This window comes from Nycticebus coucang, chromosome 23 (genome assembly GCF_027406575.1).
Source record: "Nycticebus coucang isolate mNycCou1 chromosome 23, mNycCou1.pri, whole genome shotgun sequence".
NCBI lineage: Eukaryota > Metazoa > Chordata > Mammalia > Primates > Lorisidae > Nycticebus > Nycticebus coucang.
In genome coordinates, this window is record NC_069802.1 from 26,033,013 (window position 1) to 26,051,073 (window position 18,061).

General features: G+C 41.1%; 1 protein-coding gene across 1 annotated transcript; it reads left to right on the forward strand.

Annotated features, from left to right (window-relative positions):
* Window positions 1-7,620: 7,620 nt before the first annotated feature.
* LOC128576081 (ribosome biogenesis protein BRX1 homolog) lies at window positions 7,621-8,812 on the forward strand. The gene has a single exon (XM_053578094.1). It carries the CDS (start codon window positions 7,642-7,644, stop codon window positions 8,701-8,703), a length of 1,062 nt encoding a protein of 353 aa, XP_053434069.1. The 5' UTR covers window positions 7,621-7,641; the 3' UTR covers window positions 8,704-8,812.
* Window positions 8,813-18,061: the final 9,249 nt, after the last annotated feature.

The following is an 18,061-nucleotide window of genomic DNA, read 5'->3' on the forward strand; positions in this document are numbered from 1 at the left end:
GAGCTCACAGCTGACAGCAGCAGGAAACCCTAACCATAAGCGGGAGCCACTGGACATCCAGTCAAGTCATCAGATGTTTGCTGCTCCAACTGACATCTCAGTGCAATGGCAAGAGTAACCTCAGACGAGAACTGCTCAGCTGAGCCTCTTTCAAATTCCTGATGCACAAAATTCCAGAAAAAAAAAAATGGTTACTTTAAGCTACTATATTTTAAGGAAATTTTTCACAATAGTAACTAAATCAAATTTGGATACCTGGAAAGGAGGGGCTGCCATAATAAAAAGCCTAAACCACATCTCATTGACTTGGAGACTGGGGAGCAGACAAGGGCTGAAAGGGCCTTGAGTCTGCTGGTGAAAACCTGATGAGCCTTGAGAAGGGCGATATGTCAGGGAAGGCTTAAGGGAAAGTGAGGAAAATGTTATGAGAAGCTCACAGAAAGAAGAACATTGCTCTGTAGTGGTGGAAAGTTTAGCAAAGCTCTCACCTGCAGTAATGTGGAAAATAGAAAATGTACCAAAGGAACTCTATCATCTAGCTGAGCTCATTTCCAGGCCGTGTTTAAGTACCACCTGGTTTATTCTAGCTGCCTATAACAAAACGAGAGCAGAGAGATAAAAACAGAGAAGCTAAAAAAAAAAAAAAAAAAAAGTCAACTATTTAATTTTCAAGTGAAATTTGGAAGAAATATAAAATGCCCACGAGAATGTTTTCAGCCAGCAAAAAATCCACAAAGTAAAAAAGGGACTCAGGGAAATGATCAAATCCACAGCTCTTTCAGGAAAATGTAGCCAGAAAGAGTGACTTGAGCACATTTCCTTAGGATTTCCAAAAGACTTGAGGTGGTATCTCATAGATACTCTCAGCTAGATAAAAGGTATCCAAGGATCTTAAGACCATACTTTGTAGATCATCCCTTTTAAATAAAAGAGCTTCTAGGCTCTGACGTGCATTGCCCCTCAGCAACCTTACAGAGAGTCAAAGATAGAGGTCCCCCTTGAAGACCTTTTATGATATTTATCGAATGAAGAGAAGTCTAGTAAGATTCATAAAAACTGATAAAATTTTCAAGAGAATTACACTGGTGTTGCCATACCAAGGAATCCATCTGCCTGTCACCCAAGTCAGTCAATGGAGAAACTGATGAGTGATCAGTAGTTTTGCTTTTATTTGTAGAAAAGCCAGCAATTCTAGGCAGTGCCTGTGGCTCAAAGGCGTAGGGCACCGGCCCCATATACTGGAGGTGACGGGTTCAAATCTAGCCTTGGCCAAAAACTGCAAAAAAAAAATAAATAAATAAATAAAATAAATAAATAAATAAAAAGCCAGCAATTCCGGAGAGCAACGAGGCTATCTTTTCAAAGAACTGCTCTGCCCAGGGTGGCACCTGTGGCTCAAAGGACTAGGGCACCGGCCCCATATGTTGGAGGTGGTGGGTTCAAACCCAGCCCTGGCCAAAAACTGCAAAAAAAAAGAACTGCTCTGCCCTCCCCTTTCTCTTTGTTATTTTTTATTCTCACAGTAAAAGTAAACATCAGCAATATTATTACTCGACATAGTATACATTAAAAAGATTCCTCCTCATAGGTTACAAGATTACACAATATCTTCCTATCTTAAACTGATTATATCTTCTAAGCATTTTTATTCCAGATTGAATTTATAGTTAGTCAACACTTTACTGGGTACACAGAGTGCCCTGGGTCTTTGACCAATATCATGGAGTACAATTCCCCACGTTATCTACGACAGTAGCCTTGGAGGTGAATAAACAATCTCCAGATGTTGACACGTATACTCATCCAGCCTTGTTAGGGCCTGACCAGCAGTGTCCTGCAGGAAATGGCCATTCGGGTTAACAGTGGCTGGCAACTCTGGCACAAGCAATACCATCTCGGGCTGAAAGAAACAGAAGCAAACACAAAAATTAGAGTTTTGGATCTCCAACCTTCTGGGAAAGAAGCAGGATGAGAAAGTCACCTGGCTGCAGTCATGGGCTGGTCCCAATGGAAAAGGAAAAGTGAGGAGCCAGACAAGGGAGCTGAGAGCCATGGGGAGCAGTTTCTCAAGAGTAGTCCTGAGCCCTACTCAAGAATTAGTGACATGTGCTCCACTGTGTTTCAAATTTCTATGGACCAGTGACTGGTATGTGCACCCCATGCCTTCCCTTTTTTGAATGAGAATCTACTGTATTTATTCTATCCCTTGATGACTTTAGTCCCCAGGTCTTAGACACTTGCACAGACTCAATGACACCAGGATCTTAACTGAGATGATGGGATCCTGAACCTCAAGCCTGAGTGCAATGCTGAGTCTTTTAGAAATCATGATAAGGGGGAGGGTATTGTGCATGTGGGGGGAATGCAAATAAGATTGTGGCAATTCTAAAACACGTCCATAATTCCTTTGGCAGTGCTGTCATTGAGGGATGGAGTCTGTATCCTCTCGCCTTAAATTTGGGTCAACCCTAGTGATTCATTTGTAAGACAGAATGCAGTGGACATGACGTTGCATAACTTCCAAGATCATATCAGAAAAAGCTAGTAGGCTTCTACCTGGTACTTTTGGGATGTTAGTTCTGGGAGAAAAGAGAGCCATGTCTGATTACCCTGAGGATGCTATGTTGGGAAGGTGAGTTAGGTGCTTTGGTTGGCAGACCAGCTGGGCTTCTGCAGGGCAGCCAGCACCAACTGCCTATCCCATGAGCGATCCATCTTGGAAGACAAACCCAGTCAAGCTTTTGGATGGCTACATTCCACCAAGGTCTGAATACCAATCATGACAGATTACATGTAAGAACTTCCCAAACTTTTTGAACTCCTGACCCATTCAACTGTGGCCAAAAGAAAATGACTGGTTAAAGCTACGATGTTTTAAGGTAATTTGGGTTTGCAGCAATAGTGACTGAGACACATCGCTACATAATCTTCAGAAATATCCTTTAAATTAAATAGCTGCTTTCTGAATTTTTTGTTCTTCTCCCTTAAAGGTACTACAAATAATAACCTTCCTCGTTTTCTTTCTTTGGATTATTTCCTTAAGAATAAATTTCCAAAAGTAGAATAATTAGGAGAAAGAGTACAAACATTTTCATAATTTCTAATCCACGCTGCCAAATTACTTTCCTAAAAGATGGCACCAAAGTGCGCCAGCAACTCATGACATAGCAGTTTTACCACAACTTCAACAGCTTTTGCTATTGTCATTTTAAAGCTCTTGTGTGTCTGTTTTAAAATTCCATTCCCCAATCTTTGGAGGGAATTCTCACTAGTTTGAGCACAGAATCCTCTCCCACTCAAGTCTAGCTCAGCCCTTTATTATTGGGTTAGTGATTTTCTCCTTTCCCAACAAAACCCTTCTATTGTATTCCCAGCCTCCTTCTGGAGAGTTAGCAAAGGAGAAAGAACATTCATAGCCATGCTATTCCTCGACATTGCTTACGTAGCTCTCTCAAAAATAGTACTGAACTACATTGACGTTCTGGTCCACCTCCAGCCTGACACCAAGTTACCATTTATTGAGCGTTCACCATGAGTCATGCATATGTTTATTTCACTCATTCCCTCAACCACCTTGCACAGTACATTTTCTCCCCCCTTTTCAGTTGAGGCTGCAGGCATCAGAGACATTAAGTTACTGTCCATGGTTATAATTACCGACTAATTTGTAAAATATCGGGATGAGATTTGAGCCCACAGTCCTGGCCACTATACTTCATGGCCTCAGCTGGACTATTGATCTACTGGGTGTCTCCTTCCCATTCACCCAGACTTCCCTGGGAGGAAACTAGAAGGCAGTGGAAATCCTCCATTGGCTCCCTTCAAATACTCTATACCTCCTCTGAATGCTGGCTTGATCCATATTTTTGAAGCACCCCAATTTAAAAGCCAATGTTCAGATATGACTCTGTCTATATCGCCATAAGACAATAGCATTAAAATGTGGCTCCATGTATATGTTGTTAGAAACTATTGGGAGGAAGTAAAAATAAGTATGCTTATGTAAGTATGTGGATATATTTTCTGAAAAATTGATTTAGAAGTTTAAGAAATGTTTACACTTCTTAAAATGGGAAGAAAAAAATGTCTTGGAACTTATTATACTTTTCTTTAGTTCTTTATCTTTCTACTTCCTCAGGGTGAGTATTAATATGAAAAATTGAAGCACACCAAAGGAATCCTTTGAGAGAGTGAGAAGTAAGCAATAAATGTGTCTTTGGATCTCTGGAATGGGAACTCCATGACAGCAAGGACTTTGCTTTGTTCATGCTGTGTCCCAGCACTGTCACAACACCTGGGGCACCGCAAGTGCTCACATCTGTGGGATGGATGAATGAGCTACCCGGGTCCCTGCCCAACAGCCCTCTCGTCTCTATAGCTGAGATATTTTGTGATGCAACTTCAGGCTTAGCATCTGCCATGCAGCCAATAGGAGGCCCTTGATACTTAGAGCTTAGTCCCTGGGCCAGCACTTGGAAACTTGCTCAAAAATGCAGAATCTCAGGTGCCGCCCCAGACTCACTAGGGTCTGCATTTTAACAAGACTGCCAAGTGATTTATGCCCACATTAAAGTTTGTAAATGATTGTCTAAAGTGTGGTCCCTGGCCTACCCTTATCAGTATGATCTGGGAATACCTAATGTTAGAACATCTACTAAATCAGAGACCATGAAAGCAGGACCCAGCCGTAAGAGCTTGCAGCCTCTGGGTAATTCTGATACATGCTACTGTTTGAAAATCACTTTCCCCAGGCTTGGCTTCACCAATTTTGCTTTCCTTTCCAAATTTGGATAGTTCTGAAAGTTTTTTGCCATTTGTACATGGTATGACATATTCCATTCCAAACACAATGAATAATCTCATTCTTCGGGTGCAACCCTTAGAGCCTAGATATAGAATTCTAGACATGGGTTTCAGATGGATGAATAGGTCAAGTTATGACTATCGAGGGCCCTGGGTACAGGCACTTCCTACACAAAGATGCTCAGCAGAAGGGATGGGAGAAAGCTGAACTCCAACCCATCCTCTATTTCCCAGGCAATTCGCCTGCAAGGCTGTATCAACCCAGTGTATGGCTTTTTCTAATTGATCTAAAAGTGCTGGATGAGCTACCGTGGTCCTGAGTCTTACTCCTGTGACTTGCGGATGATGGTAACATGGCTGTGTACGTGTAGCCCGACTGTCCAAGGTCAGTGCAGTGCATACAGTACTAACCTTTTCTACGCTGTGCTCATGCATCCACCCTGATTACAGCTAATGCATTCTCCTCTGCTCATTCTAACTAACGGTCAAAGAGCTGTTAGCTCTTCTAACTCCCACTCTTTCCTATAGGTTCACCGTTAGCATCTCGCTTGTCAGCTATCTGCTTTCTTCTCTAAGGTTGTATTCATGTTATCTTCTTCCATGTCTCAGAGTTCTTACACGTGGTTCTGCAAACTCTTTAAAAACTCCTAAAGACCCTTAAGCAAATGAACGCTAAAAACATACACGGTTCTTTTATGGGTAGGGTTTGTCCTATATTGATTTTGAAATAGAAAATGCATATTGGCTATTGTGGGATACAATTTGAGAAAGAATCTCTAAGTTTAATTTTTAAGAGTAAGGGAACAAGACTTTGTGTATATATATACATAATTCTTACAGCTATCACCTGACTGTCACTTTTTAGTGTCTGTATTTGTAAATTAACAGTTTTTGTCTTCACAATCATACATTCTTTGACTGGTATTATAAAACCCCTTTCTAGGTGACCTTGTGGAAATATAAGTATTTCATATAAAGCAATATGGAAGTAAAATGTGTCTACTTATAACTTCTGCCCATTGATCCTAGATTGGACCCTGGAAATAGAACAGATTTTATGCTTCTTCTAGATATCAGTCCTACTGAAGTGTGGAAATAGTTGTCTTACCTTCTCTTCTCTCCTACCCCGTTTTCCCGAAAATAAGACAGTGTCTTATTTTAAGGTGTGCTCCCAAAGATGCGCTAGGTCTTATTTTCAGGGGACGTCTTATCTTTCCTGTAAGTAGGTCTTATTTTCGGAGGATGTCTTATTTTCGGGGAAACGGGGTATCTCCACCCTCTTATTTTCTCCTCTACAAGCTAAATGTCCCTTCCAGTGTGTATATGTGGTGTGGTTTTTCTCCTTTGAATGTGTTCTTGTTAGTCTATGACTGTGGTTCTCAACCTTCCTAATGCCACAACCCTTTAATATAGTTCCTCATGTTGTAGTGACCCCCAACCATAAAATTATTTTCGTTGTTACTTCATAACTGTAATTTTGCTACTGTTATGAATCGTAATGTAAATATCTGATATGCAGGATGTATTTTCATTGTTACAAAGGGGTTGTGACCCACAGGTTGAGAACCGCTGGTCTATAACATGTAAAATGTGCGATGTCTACAATGAAGGCATGACTTGGTGTGTTCTGACCTGAGAAGGATGAACCAGAGAAGTACTACCACCTCCCTCATTTAAGACAACGTATCTCTGCTAATGCTGCATACGGATTTCTTAGTGGCCACATTCTACTGCTGGCCCATGCCAAACAAAACTCAAAATTATTGTCATACATGATGTTGATAAGCAAGCCAATTGCTACTCAGTACTCCTTCAAAGGGTTCTTTGTACCACAACCTTCTAGAAATATTTCCCCACCCTCCTGGAAAGACTACCAGCAGCCAATTCTCACCTTGCCATGTTCCTAGGCCAAGTCCCAATTCTGTCTCATGACAGCCAAGGACAGCTTTTATAATTACTGCTGGCTGCTTATTTACCAGCAGACTTGAAAACTTGATTTTTAACAAGAGCAACAGGAAAAAGTGCTATCTATCAGGAAATCTGGTGACAATGATTTGTTATTATTACTGCTATTCCCAGCCCAGATGGTTCTCCAGATGAAATGGATGAAAATTGGATCCTCTTTGTGGCTGGTGACAGGTGCAGACTTGGCCCCTCCGGTGGGATTTCATCAGCCTCACAACATACTGCCGGCACAGGAGCTTCCCACAGGCATGCGTATGTTGTAGCAATCCCAAAAACTGTCAAGTGAATAATTGGCCTCTTATCTGGAGTCTTTAGAAGACTCCCTTCTGCACACTCTTTGAAAAGCGGTATCAGTCAGGGTCTTTGTTTGCAAGCAACAGAAACAGACTCTAGCTAACTTGAGAAGGAAAGGTATTTATTGGATGTACACAGGGGTCCTTGTAGAATTGATGAAAGGCCAGAGAACCAGGCTTTGTATATGATGAGAACTAGAGGAGTCCTAGTAATGTAGGTAGCATGAAATAATTTAGATTCCTCTCAGGGTGCTGTTGAAATGAATGAAGTACAACCTTTTATTTTCCGTTTTTGTATCATTCCCATCAAGACTTAAAATTTGGGACAAGAGAGTTAGATGGCTCCACTTTGTCTTAGGTGTATTTTCTGGCTAGAAAATGATGGAGTTTCTGGTTGGCAATCACAGCAAAGCAGCACACATGGACTGACTGACAAAATTATATTGAAGAGGTGGAACTTCCAGAAGAGCAGAGAAAAGAACTCAGCAAATTCTCCCCCCACCCCATCCCCCAAACAAAACTATACAACTGGACAAAAATTGTCAAAAACAACAATTTGGAACGCGGGTGCTGGAGCAAGATGGCAGCAACTAAGAGGAAGCGGCGTGGAGGCCTGGTGGTTCAGGCAAAGAAGCCAAAAAGAAACGAAAAAGATGCCGGGCCTCCAGCTGGGCAGCGCGTTGCCGCGGAGGAAGTGGAGGAGGAAGAAAGAGACCGTATCCCAGGCCCCATTTGCAAGGGCAAGTGGAAAAATAAGGAACGGATTCTCATCTTTTCTTCCAGAGGAATAAATTTCAGAACAAGACATTTGATGCAGGACTTGAGAACACTGATGCCTCATTCTAAAGCAGATACTAAAATGGATCGTAAAGATAAATTATTTGTGATTAATGAGGTCTGTGAAATGAAAAACTGTAATAAATGCATCTATTTTGAAGCTAAGAAAAAACAGGATCTCTATATGTGGCTTTCAAATTCACCTCATGGGCCATCTGCTAAATTCCTTGTTCAAAATATTCATACCCTAGCTGAACTAAAGATGACTGGAAACTGTTTGAAAGGTTCTCGGCCTCTTTTGTCTTTTGACCCTGCTTTTGATGAGTTACCACATTATGCTTTGTTAAAAGAACTCTTAATTCAGATCTTTAGTACACCACGGTATCATCCGAAAAGCCAACCATTTGTGGACCATGTATTTACTTTCACCATTTTGGATAACAGAATATGGTTTCGGAACTTTCAGATCATAGAAGAAGATGCTGCTCTTGTAGAAATAGGACCTCGTTTTGTATTAAATCTCATAAAGATTTTCCAAGGAAGTTTTGGAGGACCAACTTTATATGAAAATCCTCACTACCAGTCACCAAACATGCATCGACGTCTTGTAAGATCCATCACAGCTGCAAAATACAAAGAGAAACAGCAAGTGAAAGAGGTGCAGAAAGTCAGAAAGAAAGAGCCAAAGACACTTGTTCCCCATGATCCCACTGCAGATGTGTTTGTTATACCAGCTGAGGAAAAACCGATAGAAATCCAGTGGGTAAAACCAGAGCCTAAAGTGGATTTGAAAGCAAGGAAGAAAAGGATTTACAAAAGGCAAAGAAAAATAAAACAGAAGATAGACAGTGGGAAAACAAAGTGAATCAATGGACAACTAATTTGTTTTTCAGTTACTTTGTATTTATTTTGTATTCAGCATGTAAATACTTTTATTATTTGGTACTATCTTACATATAAGTTAGTATGACATTCAAAAGAAAGAAACCTTAAAAATCTTAAAATTAACGATTATCTTTTCTAAATAAAATATTTCCAGAACTCAAAAAAAAAAAAAAAAAAACAACAATTTGGGGACAATGGAAATTGATGAATGGCATGCAAAAAATTGAGAAGTGTTTATTCAAGTAAACGTACTGACACTTGGCTTAAGACAGTAGGACTCTATGATGTTTAAGCCTGGGTCTGTTCCCATCACCTCCTCAGTTATATCACTGTAGTTGGTCTACCCGGTGAGAGTATGCTGTGAAAACTAATAGCTTTTAAGCTTGAGGGAACTAACTTCACTTGGAATAGAGCATAGAAAAAGTCCCATGCTCCTGGCTATCATGGGAAATAGAGGTTGAATCACAATAGTGACTATAGTAGCAAACAATAAGGAAATCCAATGTTGCAGTTAGTCTGAGGTTGTGATACTGGTTGGGACAAGCAGTAGACTGGAAGCATAGCCATAAATTTGACAGGGATCCCTAAGACACTGTACAGCCCTAGTGAGCCTGATTAAGCCTTTAAGTCTGAAAGGCTATGATTATGTGCAAGGCTCAGGGCATGCTCAGAAAAGGATTACAAGGACTCTCTAGCTATTGACACACTCCTGGGTGAACGTGAGATCTTGTGCATAAGCTGAGAAGACACAGATGCTCAGAGGAGGTAGGAGCAAGGACAAAACTGTAAACTGCCTGTACTTTAAATATGTTTCCCAATCTATACAGTGATGGATAAGGAAAGAGTAGAGGCCTTACTCGCTCAACAGATTTGGACACAACCTCTGATCAGTTAGTGAACTATGATGAACCAAGGATTAGCAGTAGGAAGCACAAGTGATAATTAAATAAAAACAGGAACAAAAAAGAGAATTTTTACAGAAACATTGGGAGCCACACACAATAGTAGAGAGAATTTACAGAGTAATTCCAGACCATACACAAGCAAAAAAAAAGATAGCAGTAACAGCTCCTAGAGAGGGAGTGAGATTTCAGATTTGCTAAAATATAATTTAAAATGTCTAGTTTCTAATAAAAATTACAATATATAAAAAAAAAAAGGAAGTGGGAAAACATTAAGAAAAAAGTCAATAGAAACTATCTTTGAGAAGTCTTCTAAGATGTCAGACTTAGCATGAACAAAAAACTAATTAATTCATTAAAATAAAAGCAGCTAGTAAAAATATGTTCAAAAGCTAGAGTAAATATTTTGAGAGTTAAGGTAAGGTATGATGACAATGACTCATCAAACAGACAATACCAATACACAGATAGAAATTATATTTTGAAAAGAACCAAATGGAAAATATGGAGTTGAAAATGTTGAAAAATAAAGTAAAGGGAATAGAAACTTTACTGAATAGGCTCAAAATCAGATTGAAGATGGCATCATAAAGAATCAGTGAACTTGAGGAGAAATCAACAAAAATTATCCAATCTGAAGAACAGAAAAATATTTTTGAAAACTGAAGAAAGACTCAAAGAGCTGTGGGACTCCATCAAGCATGTCAACATGCATGTCATGGGAATCCTAGAAGGAGAGAAGTGAACAAAAGGGTGTAAAAGTATTTAAAGAAAAAATCAACAAAATTTTTCCAAATTTGATAAACAATAATCTACACATTTAAGAATCTCCATGAGCACTGATCAGAATAAATAGATCTACATCTTGATACACAATAAACAAACTGTTAATAAAGACAAGACCAAAAGAAAAAATAAGATGCATCACGTACAGAGGAGAACAATACCATTAACAGCTGACACCTTATCTGAAACAATGAAATTCAGAGGCAATGGGAGGGTATATGGAAGTGGGAGGAGTCTGACTACAGGAATTAAATTAGATATCCTCAATTGAGAAAACTGGGAAATCCACAACTATTAGAAAATTAAACAACCCACTTCAGAATAATCCACGAGTCCAAAAAAAATATGGCAAGGGAAGCTGAAAAATATTTTTAAATGAATGAAAATGAAAACACAACACATCAAAAATTTATGGAGTACATCTCAAGCAGTGCTATCAGGAAAAGTCAAAAATTTTAAATGCTTATATGACAAGAGAAAAAAGATCTCAAATAAGTATCTTAAATTTCCATCTTTGGAGCTAGCATAAAGGAGCAAACTAAACTGAAAGCAAGCAAAAAAAGAAATAATAAAAATCATAGTGAAAATCAATGAGATAGAAAACAAGAACAGTACTGAAAAAGTAATGAACCCAAAATTTGGTTATTTGAAAAAAATAAATAGAATTGGCAAAATATTAGCTAGACTGATCAAGGGGGGGAAGAAAGAGAGAGAAAACAGAAACGATGAAAATCAGGACTGAGAGATGGGAATATCACTACCTAGTCTATAGAAATTAAAAGAATTACAAGGGATTAGTGTGAACAAGGTTATGGCAACAAATTGGATAACTTAAATGAAATCAACAAATTCCTAGAAGAACAGAAATTATCAAATTGAACTCAAGAAAAAAATAAAATTTGAATGGATCTTTAATGAAAAGAGAAATTGAATGAGGAATTTAAAGTCTTGCCACAAAGAAAATCTCAGAGACAGACAGTTTCATTGGTGAATTCTTTCAAATATTTAAATAATAAATAATACCAATTCTTCAGAAAGCCTCTCAGAAAATACAGGGAGTGGAACCCCTTTCCAAATCATTCCGTGAAGCCAGCATTACCCTGATGCCACTCAAACAAAGAGATTACAAGGAAATGAAACTACAGATTAATACCCTCATGAATATAGATACAAAACTTCTCAACAAAATATTAGTAAAACGAATCCAGAAACACGTAAAAAGAATTATGCACTGTAACCAAGTGGGATTTATCTCAGTGTTGCAAGATTGGTTTAACATCTGAACATTAATTAATGTAATGCACCATACTAACAGAGTAAAAGGATAAAAGCCTTTATTTATTGATTATCTCAAGAGATGCAGAAAGAGCATTTAACAAAATCCGGCACTCATTCAAGTAAAAAAATTTCAACAAACCAAGAGTAGAAAGGGAATTTTTCAACCTAATAAAGCAGATCTATGACAAATTTCCAGCTAATATCATAATTCATGGTGAGGACTTAATGTTCTCCCATCAAGATCAGGAACAAAACCAGGATGTCTTCTCTTTCCATTTTCTCTTTAACATTGTGGCTAGAGGTTCCAGCTAGTGAAATAAGGCAAAAACTTTTCATTAAAGCCATTCGGATTAGAAAGGAAGAAGTAAAGGTCTTTATTTAAAATGCAAATGATTGCACATGGAGAAAATCCTAAGGAATCCATGCAATTTTTTTTTAACTACTAGAATTAATGTATAAGTGCAGAGGGTCAAGGCACAAGATAAAGGTACAAAAATCATCGTATTTCTTTACAGTAACAAGTAACAATCCACAAAATGAAGAAAACAATCTTACAATAGCATCAAAAAAGGATACAATATTTAGAAATAAATTTACTGATAAACGCGAGACTTGTGCACTGAACATTACAAAACATTGGTGAGAGAAATTAAGGAGGATCTTAATACGTGGAGAGATTCTGTGTTCATGGACTAGAAGATCCAGCGTTGCTAAAGCATCAGTTATGTCCATATTCATCTGTAGATTCCATGAAATACCTATTAAAATTCCAGGTTTTTCCCCCCAGAAATTGACAAATTGATCCTATAGTTTATATAAGAAAGCAAAGGTCTCGGAATAGCCAAAACAATTTTGAAAAAAGAATGTAGAACTTTTGCTTCCAAATTCACTCTAAGCCCCTGTCTATTCCCAGCTCTTCCTCAGGAATTTCCTTGTTTTCCTCTTGTGCATGGTGGCCCCAGAGCCTCTGCCTGGTCTCATCCCATGAGGGTCTCCTCCCTCACCTCTAAACATCATTCCATAAGTTTGTCCTGTCTTACTGCTTCTCACGGTCATATCTTTTTCCCTGATTAGGCTCCCAAATCCTGTGAAACTCCTGCAATGCTTCATACAACACAGATGAACCTGAAGACCATTATGAGAAGTGAAGGGATCCGGACATGGCCCGGCGTGGTGGCTCACACCTGTAATCCCACTCTGCGAGGCCAAGGTAGGAGGATTTCTTCAGCTCAGGAGTTCAAGACCAGCCTGAACAAGAGTGAAACCCCCATCTCTACTAAAAAAAAAAACTAGCTGGGAGCCATGGCAGGTGCGTGTAGTCCCAGCTCTATGAGAGGCTAAGGCAAGAGGTTCTCTTGAGCCCAGTAGTTGGAGGTGGCCGTGAGCTATGATGATGCCATGGCACTCTACCCAGGGTGACCAAAAAAAAAATAAAAGAAAGAAAAGAAAAGAAGCCAGACATAAAAGACTATACAATATATGATTTCGTTCATATGAAATGTTCAGAAGAGGTAAGTATGTAGAAATAGAAAGCAGATTAATATTACTTGGAGGTGTGAGTGGGGCGACATTAGAGATCTTTGGGGATATTGGAAATAGTGGATTGCAGTGATGTCTACACAACTCTACAGATTTTCCAAAGAGTATTGAATTGTACACGTGAGTCAATTACATTATATCTCATTTGTAAATTATATCTCATTAAGTGGTCTATAAATTCTACTTGAGTACTGATTCCAAAAGAAAGAAATATTAACATTGGGTGTCCAAGTACAGCAAACACTGGGGGCAACTTGCTCCTTAAACTGTCGCAGCTCTTGCTGTGATTGTGGGAGTGAAGTGTGTATGGAGTCTTGCATGACTAGAGACAGCAACTGTGCTATCATTGTTGCTTCTCAATGTAAGTTTCATTCTTTGCCTTTTGGGCACATACTGTAATTGTACCTTCCGGGTCCCTGTAGTTGTTAGTATCATGTAACTAGTTCCGGCCAATCAGTTGTGGGTTACTTCTGGGGTGAGTGTTTGCCAGGGGAAGGAGCTCAATTATTCCTCCTGATGACCAGCAGTGCTCCATATGACCAAAATTCTGACAACTCCCAACTGACCTGTGATGGGCAAGTCATGTGGATACAAACAAACCAGTACTATGTTATGCCCCCAAGATTTGGAGATTGTTGGTCACCATAGCATAATTTAGTCTATCCTGACTGTTACAAGGCAGCCAAATTGAAACCTAGTATTTTGGGGGTCTGAATTTGAGTACTATCAACTGCCACCAATGATTGTCACATCATTGACCGTCAACAACTATGTGCTATGGGCTCTGCAAGTATCTGACATATTCCTCATTCTTTAAGCATCACATCGAAGGAGAAACTACTTTTCCCATTTTACATATGAAAAAACAGCAAGCCCAGATAATAAGAGATGAGCCTGTTAGTTGCATTTAGTCCATTTTACATTGCTGTGAAGGAACACCAAAGGCTGTGGAACTGAACAGGAAAAGATGTTTATTTGGCTGCTAGTTCTGCAGGCTGCATGGGAAGCATAGTGCCAGGATCTGGGTTGGTGGGGACCTTGGACTGCCTCTACTTATGGTGGATAAGGAAGAAGGGGAGCTGTTGAATGCAGAGATCACTTGGGTGGGTGGGTGGGGAGAGAGAGAGAGAGAGAGAGAGAGAGAGAGAGGTGTCAGGCTTTTCTTTTTTTGCCCACCCCTAACCGAGAGCCCTGATCACCAGCCCTAACCCCAGCTGTAGCCAATCCCTAATACTTAGCACTAGCTATAACCCACACCTTAGCAGTTTGCCCACAGTAGCCCTTCCTTAATAACTAGCCTACTCACTAGGCCACCCAGCTATAGGCAATCCCAAATTTCTAGCCCTAATACCAGAACCCACAGCCTAGCACTAGCTCCAGCAGTAGCCCATCCCTAGTAACTAGCCCTAATTACAAGCCCCAATCATCAGCTCTAATCCCAGCCAATGACTAATAACACCTAGCAGTAGCCAGAACCCACACACTAGCAGTGACCTAGCAGCAGCCATTCCTATTCCCTAGCCCTGACCCTAACACCAACCCCAGCTGTAGCCAATCCCTCATTGTTAGCCCTCATACCTAGCCCTAGCCAGAGCCCACACCCTAGCACTAGCTACAGATTTAGCCCATTGCTAATCACAACCCTAACCCCAGCTGTAGCCAATGCCTAATGTCTACCGATAACACCGAGCACTAGCCAAAACCCACACACTAGCAGTCCCCCAGCAGTAGCTTATCCCTAATAATTAGCCCTTTAGTAACCCTAGCACCAGTTATAGCAAATCCCTATTTTCCAACCGTAAAACCTAGCCATAGCCGGAGCTCACACCCTGGCACTTGCTCTAACTGTAGACCTTCCCTAATCACCAGCCCTAACCCTAACTATAGACAATCACTAAATTTTAGCCCTATTACTTAACCCTAGCCAGAGCCCACACCCTACACCAAGCCCCAGCTGTGGACCATCCCTAATGACTAGCAGTAATGGTTTGCTCTAACCCCAGCTGTTGCCAATCTCTAATTTATAGCCCTAATACATGGTGCTAGCCAAGGCCTGTCAGGCTCTTTTCAACAACCAGTTCTTATCCAGAACTAATAGAGTAAGTACTCACTGGCCACCATCACCACCCGACCTCACTTGGGAGGGCATCATCCCCTGGTAAAGGAACTACCCCATGACCTACACAGCTCCCTCTAGTCCTTCAACATTTGGGGTCAACTTTCAACATGAGGTTTAGAAGATCAAATATCCAAACTATAGCAAGTTGCTAACACAAAACTCACTTCCTCATTTACTCAACAAGTGTCTGCTGTTGCCTATGCCCGCTGATCACTTTCTCTGGGCACCAGGACCACAATGGGAAGCAAGACAATCATAGTCCCTCCTTTTCAGGTTTTAGGGGCTTCAGAGTCACCCACATGCCTCCTCTAGAGATTGATCTCGGTGTTTGAGGAGGGGCGCCTGTCTTCAGTAGTTTTGAAAATCTTCCAGGTGATTCCAATGAGCACCCATGGTATGACTCTGGCTGGGAGTCCATCAGGCCCAGCCCTTTTGGTCCTAAAATCCAGGCTCATCACACAGCCTCTCCCTTCCGCAGAACCTGGGCCTGGTTTGACCTGGGCCAAAGCCACCAGCATGGGTCACCCGCTCATTCACTCTCACCAACCTTGCCCTGAGACTCTCTGTTCCCTCAACCAAGTCACTTCTCTTCATCTTCCAGGGAATGTGTGACAACAGATATCTGAGCTGGACAAGACCTTGCAGGGGCATCCACCCCATGACCTGTGGACTGTGCATGGATTATGTGAGGACTTTTTTGCTCTGTGGTGGTGAATATCACACAGATTCAACCTAGATGGTGGATGTCACACAGAGTCAGCATGCACCTTTTTGTTTTTTCTGGCTCATCAGCTTTCACTAGTGTTTGTGCATTTAACGTGGGATCCAAGACACTCTTTTTTCCAATGTGCCCCAGAGAAACTGAAAAGTTGGACACCTCTAAAAGGTAAGTGATTTTCTAATATGTTTAAGCTCTTAATTCCTCTTTGTTTTAAAACAGAATCTTAAAAAACCACAGTGACTAATGCATATATTAGTAGAGACCTGAATTAATTCAGGCATGGGATCTGGGGTTGCCTTTGCCTTCTTTTTGTCCCTCACTTAGGCAATTCTTCTAGAATTCCTAAGGCTCTGAAGGATGTAGTTTGACAATCACTGCCAGCCCCACCACCCTCAGCCTGCAGACAGAGCGACCAAAGCCTGGGAGGAGGAGGGATTCCCCAAGGTTCTAGTTACTTAGCTGCAGATATGAGGTGTCCCCTCACTTTCTGCCAGCGGCTGGTGCCACCAGGCCTCCGAAGCCATGATTCTCTTAGCACCAGGGTTACTCTAGAATCTGAAAATAGGCAACCAAAGAATAACAGCACCAGTCAGAAAAGGCTTCCCTAGAGGAAGGAGTGGCTGAGCTGAGGCCTGAAGGATGAGTCGGTGCTAGGCAGGCTAAGAGGGGTTTCAGGTTGAGGGAGCCACCGGAGCAAATGTCCTGAAGTGAGAGAAACAGCAATTGCTCCAGCAGCTGGCAAGTCTGAGTGATGAGATGAGGCTGAAACGGCGACAGGGGCCACATCATGAGTGACACTGAATGTTGTGCTGAAAAGCCTGTCGGCTTTGTCGTAAAGGCAACTAGAGTGACATTATAGGGTGTCACTCTGGCTGTAGTGAGGAGGATGACTTCCATTGACCAAGGGTTGACAGCCAGCCCAGTTAAGCTGTTGTGTTAACATGTGAGGGGAGGGCCGGTACCAAGGTAGTAACAGCAGGACAGGCCCAGCGAGGAGGTAATATTGGCAGAATCTGATGAATGATCAAGTTGGGAGGAGGAGAGAAAAGAAAGCACTAGAGGGCGGCACCTGTGGCTCAAGGAGTAGGGTGCCGGCCCCATATACCAGGGGTGGCGGGTTCGAGTGTGGCCCCGGCCAAAACTGCAAAAAGAAAAGAAAAAGCACTAGAAAGGACAGCCAATATTTCTTCCTTGGGGATTTGAGTGGGAAGTGAGGCCATTCTCTGAGACGGGAACAGAGGAGCAGGGAGCCAGGACTTGGGGAAGGTGGACGATCCACCCATCAGTTGAGTGTATTTGTCTACAAATATCAGGAAACTCAATCTCAAATGGTTGAAACAATAAGGGTACATACCATTTCATATTTGCTTTATTTACATTTATTTAAAGAAGTTGAGCAGTTAAAGTTTAGCTGCTGGTTAATTTCAGCAGTTCAACAAATGCATCAAAGAGCTCGGCTTTTCCAATCCTGTGCTGTCACCTCTGAGTGTCTGTGGACACCCTTCATGGCAGCACAAAGCTTGCCACTGTCACACGCTAAAGTAATTTTCTAGGGCTGCCCTAACAGAGTGCCACAAACTGGGTGGCTTGAGACAATAGACATTTATTGTCTCACAATTCTGGAGGCCAGAAGTCTGACAGATGTTGGCAGAGTTGGTTCCTTCCAAAGGCTCTGAGGGAGAGTCTGTTCCATGTCTTTTCCTCAGCTTCCAGTGTTGCATGAACCTGGTCATTCCTTGACTTGCAGCTGCATAAATTTAATCTCTCCTTCTGTCATCACACAACATTCACTCTGTGTCTGTGTTTTGTAAGAATCCCGTGTTGTATTAAGGGCCCATTCTAGTCCAGTAGAGCCTCATCTTGCCTAATTACATCTGCAATGAAGCCATTCCCAAATAAGGTCACATTCTGAGGGACCAGAGGTTAGGATTTCAACATATCTCTTTGGGGGACACAATTCAGCCCATAACACATGCTGAGCCAAAAAGGGGGT

What these genes read in the sequence shown, in the direction of transcription:
- LOC128576081 (XM_053578094.1), top strand. Translation starts at nt 7,642, where the DNA reads ATGGCAGCAACTAAGAGGAAGCGGCGTGGAGGCCTGGTGGTTCAGGCA.